We start from the raw sequence: 12,599 nt of genomic DNA, 5'->3' as shown, positions 1-12,599 counted from the left end.
AGGCCTGAACATCAGGGTAAAATCTACGTTCTCCTTGGCTCATTCCTATATGGCACCACCTCTAAGGTTCATATGACCTTCACCTCCTTTGCTGCCGCCAGCACAGCTACTGCCACAGATGGCATGGACTGGACTCAGCTGACAGGTTTAACACCTGTGGGGCTGAGTCCCAAACCTGTGCTCCAGCATCAGGAGCACAAGGTCCTCCAAAAAGGATTTGTATTAGAATGTCCGCTCTATACAGGAATCTCAATGTATTATCGAGGAGAGCTTAGTCAACCAGACAAAGCCTCCTTGTCATGAATACGCAACAATCAACACACCTTTCACACTGACGGGATAAGAATGAACAGCACATATACAGTCAAAACAATTGAGAGAAAAAATATGGCATAGAAATTTATTCACAATTTCATCAAATTCTGTAAATACAATACTATATATTGTTATAAGGCTAATTATGAAGCAATTACAATATAATACCTAAGTATCAGAATAATATTGACAATAGTATCTACAATAACAATTTAAGAACACCATAAAACATACGATTGGGAACAATCTAAACAGGACAATGAGGTCCTATTCACAGAGGGAAATCACCAAATCAACGATTCATCAATTGCGACCCCAATTAATATTACTTTCAGTTATACATGTCACAAAAATTGTAATCAAAGATTTTATGTGGTTTCCTCTTTGAGAGCATCGACGCGTTTCGGTGGGCACTGATTCCTTGCCAACACCTTCTTCAGGAAATTTAAAATAAAGTCCCAATATCAGTTATGTATAAAAACGAGTGATGTTTATTGTTTAGAGAGCTGTATCCATATAAATGCTGCCAGAAGTTCTTTTTATTAACTTTTGACAGCAGCCAAAAGTCGGTCCTTCACAATGAATATATGGACACCTTATTTACATCCGCTTCGAGTCTAAATAGACCTCAGGACAGTTTTGTATGTCTAGTTTGCATCCGCTTCAAGTCTAAATAGACCTCAGGACGTTTTCCTATTTAGGGATGATTATTTCCCACGCACCCGGACAGGCACCTTAAGATAACTTTTCACTATAAAATCCTCGTTTGTCCATCAGATGTGGTTGTATTTATGTTCTCCAAACCGGGATTCGGTGCCAATAGAGCACTCCGCTCAGCCTGTTACGGTGCACACGACAAAATCTTCTATATGGATCCAGCTTATGGAGGAGAGCTACAGAAAACAATGCACAGCTAGGATTGGAAAACTATGCATGAACTCTTCAGTTTTGATTTACGTCCAATGTAAGTTCATGACAAGAATGACAGCAGTGCAGACAGTTTCTTCCTCCCTTAGTCTGATGCTGCTGACCTTTTAACACAAGGAACAACTAGTGGCCTAGAACCATCACCTGAATTGAAGATAGAATTTGCTTTTAGTCCTGCCTCTCTGGAGGTTTCTCCTTCCAGGAGGTTATTCTCTGGACTGCCGAGGTATTAGACTTGCCACTACCTTCTGTGGAGAGAAATAAACCACTTCACTACCGGTGTACTTTAACCAGCAACACATACCATGGAACCTCTGTGAAGGGTTATGGATCCATTGTGACACCCCTCACAGAACTTGCCTCCAAGAAAATACCGCAAAAAGTGAACTGGACAGTTAGCTGTCAAAAGGCTTTTGACACCCTGAAAAAGGCAGTGTACTCAGTACCCATTCTCAAAGCTCCAGATCTGATGGAGACATCTAGCCGCAGATTCCTTAACTTAAAATTTCCCCCAGGTGCCAGTCTGGATCAGGAGATTTTTCAGCAGTACCTCTGCGCGCCGGGGGATGGCGATCGCATGGCTCCGCTCTGATGTCATCCACGGATATGACGTTAGTGGAGCCATGTAAGTCCCTCCAGGTGCGGTGACGTCTTGTTTTCTTCTTTTCCGCGCTGCAACGTGGATCCAGGAGAAGCAGTTCCTCTGGCTGGTTTTTGGCCTGACGCCTTTTCGCGTCTGGGAACAGTGTGTCCATGCCTTCGAGATTTAAATCGTGAGACTCCTGCACACGGCAGATGTCGGCGATGGACCCGCACGCTTATTTGTATGTGGTGCTTAGGCGAGCACTACGACTCCAAAGTGTGCGACGCCTGTCTGAGTGTGATGCCTGCCGGAGGCTGAAGCTGAAGTCCCTGCGGGCACGCAAGATGAAGTTGTTATCCACCCGGTTATTCCGTTCGGAGTCCAGTCGTCTTCCTCTCCAGCTGGGGCTCCGGTTCCGGGTAGGTCGCGGAGTCGTTCCCAAGGACGTCGTTAGACTTCCTCAGGTAAGCTCAAGAGGAAGTCATGGAGGCCCTCTGCCTCACGTAGTCGTGATGTCTGTGCCCATCGTTCCCGGTCTTTACCGAACACGGTCGCTCAGCAGTCGACCTCAGCCTACTCACCATTTTCTGTGTTGGGACGACTAGGACCCAGATGGGAGCTTATTACCAGGCTATGCTGGCCATCCTCGGGCCAACCAGTCTCCCTGGCGCGCCTTCGGGCCCTACAGAGGAGGTATGGACTCAGATTGGGAGCTCGCCGGCGTGTTTGTCCTCCGCGCCTATCAAGTGCCCTGACTTCGGCTCTGGGGTCATGTCGGGAGTCGGCCCGGTGGGGCTTTCCATTCAAATGTCAAACCACAGTCCATCTCCAGAGTCTGGGGACAGTCTGGTGGGGCTTCGTGGAATGATGTTTGCTGCGATCGCAGCAGGGGACTTGTCTCTGAGTCTATGCAGTTCCACACCGCAATCTCACATCCCGGTGGATGTAGATTCGATGCTGTCCTGACGCCGATTGATGGAGCCTCCCATCACAGTGGACGCTGAGTTGACGCCGTCCCGACGCTGCCGCCTCTGTCGGCGTTGATGCGGCGCCGTCTCGATGTCGTTCCATGCCCGAGATGTCCTTTACTGCTCCCTTTCAAATGGATGATGAGGTCCCTGGGGGGGGTTCACTCCCCCAGTGTTACTTGAGCATTGTTCGTAACATGTTAATGTGGAGCACTGACAGGCCGTTGGATGTTCTCGGCCTGAAGGGCCTTTGGTTTTTAGTGGACGTGTTAGCCTGCAACCGTCTCCTAACTATGACTTGCTATCACCTCCTAGAATAGCAACGGAGGTTAGTGCTGCTTTGCAACAGTCGTTTGCATAGCTGCTACTGTTATACAGTTACAGCCGCCTCCTATCTCTCTGCCCTCCGATCCCTGTTGGATTTGCTCCACCAGGGCAACACGGATGTCGAGCCTTTGCTACCTTTTGGGGAGTCGTATTTACGACATCCTTCTAGGGACCTGGGCGAGGCCCTCCTCAGAGGACCCGGTGGAACGTGCTGTCTTACATCATCACCGCCTTGCTCCAGATGATCCAGTCTGTTTGTCCCTACGCTTCAAGGGATAGTTGTCGCCGCCCATTGTCCTCTGCTTCCACCCACTTGGGAATCTTGTTGGTTGGAGACGTGTGGTAGGCAAATGTTTGCGTCCACGAGCTCGGCCCTCCGATCCTTGAACACATCCTGCGTGTTTGCACGGGCGACTTTCGCCCTCTGGGACTTGGTTGAGCGCTTCCTTCCCTCTCTTCTGGAAAGCCCTCGGTATGACCTGACTTGGATACTCCAGGATGGTCGTGACCTGGTGACATTTTCAACTGGATCAGCCATGGACATCACTTATTCTGTGGGTCGGGCGCTGGCTTTGCGTCGCCATGCTCGGCTGCGTGATGGTAGTTTTCCTGAAAATGTTAAGGAGCGTCTCTGGGACTTGCCCTTCGATGGGGCCCATATTTTTGACAGTCATGTGGACTCAGCGGTTCAGCCCCTCATCTGGTTTTCAGTGAATGGCATTCTTTCTAGTCCCTTGTTGCGGACTTCTTGTTTTGTTTGTATTGGTCTATTGCCACTACGTTACTCTGGGTTCAAGCTGCTATTTCCCAGACGGACTGTACAACTACGCGGCTGTTTCTGTCATTGTTTTCAATTCTTAAGAGGCGTTCCCTTGCGTTTTAATAGGGATGTTGTCAGAAAATGCCCTCTTTCGGAAGGGGGGGGGCAGTAGTAGCGGGCCCCTCTGGTTGTCCCTTTGATCCTCATTTGTGTTATGTCATGCTGTTGGTTTATGAGCCTTCTGATCACTGCTATGTACTTAAAGAGACCTTGAGCAAAGTTAATAAAAAGATTTATAAAAAAAAAAAGAAAGTGCCCTCTTTCTGCATGGTTGCCCCCACTGGATCATCACACTTGTACCACCCAGGAAGACATCTCCAGTGGCAAAACAGAATGACTACACAATAACCAACGAATACCCCACATAGGGTATGTTACATCTGTACGAAGCTGGCTCTGTATATACTATACCAAAGTGAGATATAGTGTGCACAGAGTCCAGTGGAACCCAAAAGGTAGGCAGAGGTAAAAGTAGATAGAACCTCACTCTCTATTTGTGGTAGTGTGGTCAAGCGCAGTAAGGCAGTATCCGAGAACCGTGTTAAGCATTTGTTGTACACACTCAGTCAGCAAATGAATTCACATACTCGAAGACTGAACTTCAGACCAATTGTTTTTGTTTAAAAATATTCTTTTAGTTTCTAGAACCAAGCAAGCCTGGCCCAGGTAAGCAATGAATACTTTACAGTAGTAACTGACAAATGTAGGCCAAGAAGTACTTAAAACTCAGTTTCAAACAACTACTACAGGTTAGCCACTGCTTTGGGAGTATACTGCTGTATAGTCTATGCAAAGCATGTGATGTACAGCTCACATGCTTCGAACGGATAATGTTACTTACCCAGTAAGCATCTGTTCTTGGCATGTAGAGTTGTAGATTCACATGCGCCCACCCACCTCCCTGGTCTCCTGTGGTTGTTGTAGTTCTTAATTCACATTCATACGCGTGGACATCTCTATTCTACACATGCTAACTCCATTCTCACCCTCTGCGGGAAAACAATCTAACAATGGAGTCGATTCCCATGTGCATTATCACCGAAAGGAGGAGTCCTCTACCTCGTGACTGGAAAGACTTCTTCGACTAAAAACAACTTGCAAACATCCGGACCCAACACTAGATGGCAGGAGTATGCAAAGCATGTGAATATACAGCTCTACATGCCAAGAACAGATTCTTACTGAGTTAGTAACATTATCCTTGTAACACCGTGAAGTTCCACTTTGTTATTATTTAGGTTACTCGTTTGTGATTTCCACACGATAGTTAATTGTCATCTTTTTTTTCTTTCTAAATATGGATTAATTCTAGATGCAGTAGAATGGACATGGTTGCTAAATTTAGTAAAGAAATCTTTCATTTAGTTGACTGAGAATGCAAAAGTTAGTAGACTAAATGATTTCCAACTGTTTCTCAATAAAATGTATTTGTATGCAAAACAGAAAAAAGTGAATCCGGAATTGCAGGTAGAAGTTAAACCCAGTATCCGAGCCAGAAAGATCCAGGAGGAGAAGATAAGAAAGCAGATGCAGAAGGAAGAATATTGGCGTAGGCGGGAAGAGGAAGAACGCTGGCGTATGGAAATGAGGTAAACTGCCTTTAGTACACAAGTAGCATGTTCCGGCAATAATAACCTAAGTAGTTCTGGCAAGATTTGTATGATTCACTTTCCTGTGACTAAATACGTTGTTATATTAGTAGCAATAACTTTATTTGGCTACAGAAATATAACCATAAAAGTTCTTTTTTTTTTTAAATACAATAAACAGAATTTCATAAAAGCACATTAAACACAGTACTATAAAAATTATTATAATCCACAGACGGCAGGCAATAGGAATTAGAGATACTAGGCTTGTCCTCATTAGAAGAACAGAACATTTCCATACAAGAATTAAACATTTAGAAAGTGGGATTCCACTGATACCCTTAGAGACCAGAAGGTGATAACGCGCTCTACAAATGTGAATTACAATGATACAGGATGTTACATTCCAATAGTTTAAAATCTTAAAAAGGTGACTTGTGCTTAAACCTAAAAGGAAGAGTATGTTGGGGCATGTAGCTAAGAAAAACCCTCTCCTTTAGGAACTTGCTTGGGTCGAATGCTCAGCAGTTTCCATAAACAATAAGGGTTCACAGTACAAAACATACAAACTTCCATCCAAGTTAAGAACATTGTTAAGTTAATCATTCAATATTTAACTGATTACTTGACACTTGCCTCTGTTTGGCATTAAAACAACCTGCACCTTTGAAAGTTTACTTGGGTATTTCCTATTCCTAGCACTTCATAAAACCGAGAACAAACATCTTATGAGTTTAATTAGACCTTGTAGGAAGCTGGCTCTGTATATACTATACCAAAGTGAGGCATAGTGTGCACAGAGTCCAGTGGATCCCCAAAGGTAGGCAGAGGTAAAGTTAGATAGCACCTCACTCTCGATTTGTGGTAGTGTGGTCGAGAAGTAAGGCAGTATCAGAGTACAGTGTTAAGCATTTGTTGTACACATTCAGTCAGCAAATGAATTCACACACTCAAAGACTGAACTTTAGACCAATTGTTTTTGTATAAAAATGTTCTTTTAGTTATTTTATTTTCTAGAACCACACAGGTAAGCAATAAATACTTTATAAACACAATGCAAAAGGATATGGGGCAATTATGGCAGCACTTATCACTGTGTTGGGTCATAAGTGATTCAAACTCTTAGGGTGCAAGGGATCTGAGGCTTAATACCCCTAAGCCACCTAGGATAAGATTTACCACAAATTACAGCAGCAACATGATCCAGCACTCCAAAAAATGTAAGTCATAAGTAATACGAAGTACAAATAATTCAATTCATTCAGCAGGTCTTGTTCCAACTTTCTTTATTCAAAATCCTCCTTAAAAACGACGTTTTTAAGAAGCAATACATACTTTACAGTAGTAATGCAATTGAAATCAAGTTTGAATGATAATTGTATATGCACTTGATTTACAGTATGAATGCAGAGAAATGCAATACTTAGTAAATGCAGTACATAGACTTGAACAGGCTTTTTAGTAAAATAGCAGGTATTTAACTTTTGAGATTACTAGGCTTATACAGAGTAGTATGCCTAGATACTACTCTGGGTCATTCCTGAAAACAGGTCAGTAAAATCGTTTTTTGTTAGATTATGCAATTTTAAACAATTTCTTTAGTTTCTCAAAGTCCACACTAAAAAACTTTTCACAGAAAAACAGCCAATGTTATCCTATGGAGGAAAATAGTGTTAACGGTTTTGAGGTAAGTATTTGATAGTGGGAGTTGAGGTTCCTAGAGGTAGACTCAGGGGTTCCCCAGGGTCAAGGATGCACTCTAGTTACATACTCAGCGGCACTAGGGAGGCCGGGTGCAGAGTGCTGAGCCCCAATGTTATCCACTGGGGGGATCGGGGGCCTCCGGTTGGTGGCTGCTGGAAAGCAGGCCACTTGGTTGTGGGAGCAAAGCTCCTGGACTTAAGCTCAGGGCAAATGGGGAAACAAAGGAGCACCAAAGGTGCACCCTCAGCAGCACTAAGGCGTCCGGGGGCAGGGTGCTGTTTCGACGCCGGGCGCCCTGTTTGCAATGGGGAACCTCTGGTTTTCAAAGGCACTGCAGGCTTGGGGATGAAGGTCTTCTGGGTGCGACCACCACTTCGAGAAGTCAGTTGGGAAGTTATGGCTTGATTAGGCACTGTGAGAAAGTGCCGTCTTTCTTGCATGCTATGTCCCCACTTTTTGCTGAATTGCTGAATGTACTTTGAGTGTGCCCTGGACTCCTGCCAATCAGGTGCCCAGGGCCTATGTTCCTTCCCTAAAAACCTAAAACCCAAATTGGCCCACCCTGGCCACATGTCAGCCCCTGGTAAATGGTACCCTAGGTACCCAGCGCCTTGTGACCAGGGAACGCCTCGAAGGGCTGCAGCACTCATTATGCCACCCTTAGAGGCCCTGTACCCATATATATATATATATATATATGGGTACAGGCCCCCCCCCCCCCCCCTCCTGCAGGCTGGATGTCTGGGTGCAAGACAAAACCAAGAGTCGACATGGCACACATCCCTGTGTGCCATGCCCACCCCCTACACTGCCCTGGCATACATCAGCCACTCCTCTAGCTGGGTGCCCAATGCCAGTGGTGTGGGCGCAGGAGCCCTGTGCCCCTACAGTACCCAGGTCCATTCCTGGGCACTGTAAGTACAGTGCTGCCATTTGAGAGTACATGGTGCTGAGAGCTCGTCAAACACGAACTCCACAGCACCCTAATGGCAACACTGAAGACTGAGAAGTTTAGTATCAAACTTCTCAGCACATTAAACCCGCACTGATGCCATTGTGGGATTTAATGTACCATGCACCCCAGAGGGCATCTTGTATATGCCCCCTGAAACCTAACCTACAATCCACGTCTGGTCTGAGAGGCTGCCTAGGCTGCCACACAGCAGACATGTTGCTGGACCCCTGGGTAGGAGAGCCCCTGCTCTCCTGGGCCTGCAACAATGCACATCCTGGGCGAGGTGCTAGATCTCCTCCCCCAGGATGGGCAGGGGGAAGCTTCAAAGGCATGCCGCCTCTGTGAGCTTCCTCAGGCCACTGCAACCCCCACTCTGGCGGAAAGCTTGGCCGGAAACCCCAAATAAGGACAGGGGATGTGCCAGCCTGCCTACCCCACCCCTCAGGTGGGGGAGGCGAGGTAAAGCACATCTCCGGGCACTCGCCATCTTGAAGATGGGAGGCCCTACCCAATCAGGACTAGGCTACTGCCCCCCTCCCACAGGGAGTACCCACCCCAGGACAGGGACCCATTGGTCCCTGCCCTTTACCTACCTGTAACTCCCCTAAATTTAGTATTTAGGGGCGCCCTGAACCTACCTTTTCCAGATTCCGAAATACAAAGAAGAGCAAGAAAAAAAAAAGACCTGCCCTGCAGCTGCTAAGAAGAGGAAGACACCAACTGCTTTGGCCCCAGCCCTACCGGCCTGTCGACCCTCGAACCTGCTCCTGCTACAACCCGGCACATCTTGTGGCCAGCAACCTCACAAACCCCGGAGGACCTGGCTGCCTTTTGGCTCTAAGCACCTGGGACTCCCATGAGTAGAGGCTCTACTCAAAATCTGCTTTGAATTCCCTGGCATCAGCCCGGAACCGCGAACCCTTCACACTCTGCACCCGCCAAGTCTGGCCTATGCCGGAGTGAACAAAGACCACGAGGACGACCCCACGGCGACTGTGACCCCGAGTCCGGCACCCAAGGACTTCCCTCGATGCGCCTGACGACACCTGCAGCCTCAGAACCAGGTGCCCCCCCCAACCGCGAACAACAGAGGGTAAGATTTCCCGACACCAAAAGGCACCCCTACACCGGCCCCCTGTGCCCAACTCCGGGGTACCTACCTATCCTCCAACTACGCAACTTACCTCTCGAAGTGGTGGTGGCACCTGAAGAATCTTCGTCCCCGAGTTTGCAGTCTTTTTCTAAACCGGAGCTTTCCCGTTGAAATCAATTGAGCGCCCGAAGGCTCAAAAGCACCCTGCACCCAGCTGCCCGAGTGGCCCTGGCAATGTAACCTCTACACCTATCTACTCCCCATTTGCCCTGTGCAAGTGACCAGGAGCCCAGCTCCCACAGCCACGTGGCCTGCTAGTCAGCAGCCACCAACCAAGGCCCCCTGCCTCCCATAGGATAACATTGGGCCTAACTCTCACTGCACCCGGCTGCCCCTGTGCCGCTGAGGGTGTAACAACTGTACCTACCTGACCCTGGGAGACCCCTGAGTCTATGCCCAGAACCTTAACTCTGCCAGTCGAGTACTTACCTTAAAGCCGATAACTCAATTTTCTCCATAGGGTAACATTGACTGGTTTTTCCTGAAATTTTTTCTAAGTGTGGACTTTTCAAAACTTAATATATTCACCAAAAATCAGCAGAGTAACAAATACTCACCTGCTATTAGGTGAGCTCCCAGTGTTGGATCTTGGTACCCAGCACTGACTCTGAAAAATAGTCACAACCGTACTTACCAGTAACCCAATTTTCTTCCAAAGGAACTATTGACTGTTTTTCTGTGAAATTTCTTCTAAGTGTCGATTTCTGCAAACTTTAAATATTCTTTAAAAATCGTATAAATTGTGAAAACGTAACTACTTACCTGTTTTGGATAAAGGTCTCAGTACTGAGTCTAGGCACCCAGTACTGGATTACAAAAGTAACGAGAACATACTATACCTGCAACTTGAATTTTCTTCCTTAGGGAATCATTGACTGTTTTCTAAGAAATATTTTCTAAGTGTCAACTTTTAAAATAGCAAAATATTGTCTAAAAATCATAACAGTAACTAAGTCGACTTTTATAACTTGTTTCTAAGTACTGACCCAGGACTGAATCTAGGATCCAGTCCTGGAATCCCAAAAGTAATCCTAAAGGTAATCTATTGCAAATAACTTGAAACTTCCATTGAACACAATGCATGATTGTGTTTAAAATTGTTGCCTATTGCAACCACTTGTAACTTTCTCAAAGTCAATTGCATATTGCAAAAGTATTTATGTTAAACATCTCAGTCTGAGAAAGTATATTTTAATACCTATTGCTAGTTCTAAAATAAAACAAGTAAATATTTATTATATATAAACCATTGGCCTAGAGTTCAGTTATTGAGTGTGAGAGACCATTTGCTAGCTGAGTGTGTGCAACAAATGCTTTACACTGTCCTCTGATACTGCCTTACTGTTTGACCAAGCTACCACTTTAGAGAGTAAGGTTATATCTAACTTTAGCCTCTGCCAAACCTCTGGGGACTGTGAACTCTGTACACCCTGTACCTACTTGGGAACAGTAAAGGAGGTACCCAGAGTACCTATAATAAAAACAATAGGGGTGGATATCGTGGATCCAGCACCAAAGGCAGAGGACGAGGACACAACAACACCAGGTCCTCCGCCAATAACAAACAGTGAGGTCTTGTCGCTGCCCCCCGCCCACATAACACCGGTCGGGGGGAGACTCCAACAGTTCCTGCCAGTCTGGAGATCCATCACCACAGACAGGTGGGTCAGAGAAATTGTCCAGTTCGGTTATTGTCTGGAATTAACATCCAATCCACCCAATATACCACCAAGACACCGTCCTATGTCCGCAGAGCACTTGACATTATTGCAGCAAGAAGTACTAAGTATGCTGCAAAAAGGAGCCATAGAGCTCGTGCCTATGGAACAGCGGGGGTCAGGGGTGTACTCTCTGTACTTCTTAATCCCAAAAAAGGACGGGTCTTTACGACTATACTAGACCTCCGCCCCCTCAACCAATACATTCTGTCAGAGCATTTTCATATGCTCACCCTCCAGCAGGTTCTGCCGTTTCTCAGTCAGGGAGACTTCCTAGCAACACTAGATTTAAAGGATGCGTATTTCCACATACCCATACACCCATCACACAAAAAATATCTCAGGTTCACTCCTCAGGATCAGCATTATCAGTTCAAAGTACTCCCTTTCGGAGTAATAACAGCGCCCAGAGTCTTTACCAAGTGCCTAGCGACTGTGGCCGCACACTTAAGGAGACAGCACATTCACGTCTTCCCTTACCTGGACGACTGGCTTGTTTAGGCAAAGTCAGCCCAGCAGTGTGCCAGCCACATATCCCACACCATTCACCTTCTTCACAGTCTGGGATTCTCACTGAATTATCCAAAGTCACATCTCCAACCCGCCCACGTACGGCAGTACCTGGGCGCGACTATAGACACTCTGGCTGCCAAAGCTCAGCCAAATTTAGCGAGAATCAACAGCATGCAACTGCTGATAAAAAAAGTTCAGACCACAACACTCCCTTCCAGCGTGAGTGTTCATGCAGTTGATGGGCATGATGGCCTCCTGCATCTTCATAGTCCCGCACGCGAGACTACATATGCGCCTGCTTCAGGAGTGCTTGGCACGTCAATGGAATCAGACTCAAGGACAGTTGAAAGACCTAGTGTTGGTGAGCGGTCGGGCATACAACTCTCTGCATTGGTGGAATCCACACAACCTTTGCAAGCGCCGACCGTTCCAAGAGCCTGTTCCACAAATAATACTGACGGCGGACGCGTCTCTCCAGGGCTGGGGAGCTCATGTACTCAATTACACAGTGCAGGGACTATGGACGACACAGCAACAGAAGATGCACATCAACCTTCTGGAACTGATGGCTATCTTCCTGGCAATGAAGACATTCAAAGTACACTTGTGCAACAAAGTCGTGTTGATCCGGACGGACAACATGACTGCCATGTACTACATACAGAAGCAGGGAGGAACACACTCTCCACAGTTGTCTCATCTGGCTCAGAGCATGTGGAAGTGGGCCATTCAGAGAAACATGTTCCTTATGGCGGAACACCTCCCGGGCAAGGACAACTGTGAGAAAGTGGCTCTGTATATACTGTTCCCTAATAGGTACAGGGTGTACAGAGTCCACAGTCCCCCAGGGGCTGATAGAGGTTAAAGTTAGGTATGACCTTACTCTCTAAAGTGGTAGCTTGGTCGAGCAGTAAGGCAGTACCAGAGGACAGTGTAAAGCATTTAGTGTACACACTCAGTCAGCAAATGGTCTCACACACTCAATAACTGAACTCTAGGCCAATGGTTTATATATATAAAATATATG

The 12,599-nt window shown here is 46.4% G+C and overlaps 1 protein-coding gene across 9 annotated transcripts in view; it reads left to right on the top strand.

Moving 5' to 3' along the window:
- ZFR (zinc finger RNA binding protein) overlaps positions 1-12,599 on the top strand; it is a 526,018-nt gene that overhangs the window by 273,959 nt on the left and 239,460 nt on the right. For all 9 annotated transcript variants that reach the window (XR_014970026.1, XR_014970025.1, XM_085630635.1 and 6 more), the window contains one exon: positions 5,384-5,529. Coding sequence is in view for 7 of the 9 variants with exons in the window: in XM_085630635.1 (XP_085486761.1) it covers positions 5,384-5,529 (146 nt within the window). In the remaining 2 variants the exon portion in view is untranslated. The remainder of the gene's footprint in view (positions 1-5,383; positions 5,530-12,599) is intronic.

Source organism: Triturus cristatus, chromosome 2_1, assembly GCF_964204655.1.
Source record: "Triturus cristatus chromosome 2_1, aTriCri1.1, whole genome shotgun sequence".
NCBI classification, from domain to species: domain Eukaryota; kingdom Metazoa; phylum Chordata; class Amphibia; order Caudata; family Salamandridae; genus Triturus; species Triturus cristatus.
Note: the sequence above shows the minus strand (reverse complement) of the source record. Positions and strands in the feature narration are given on the sequence as shown.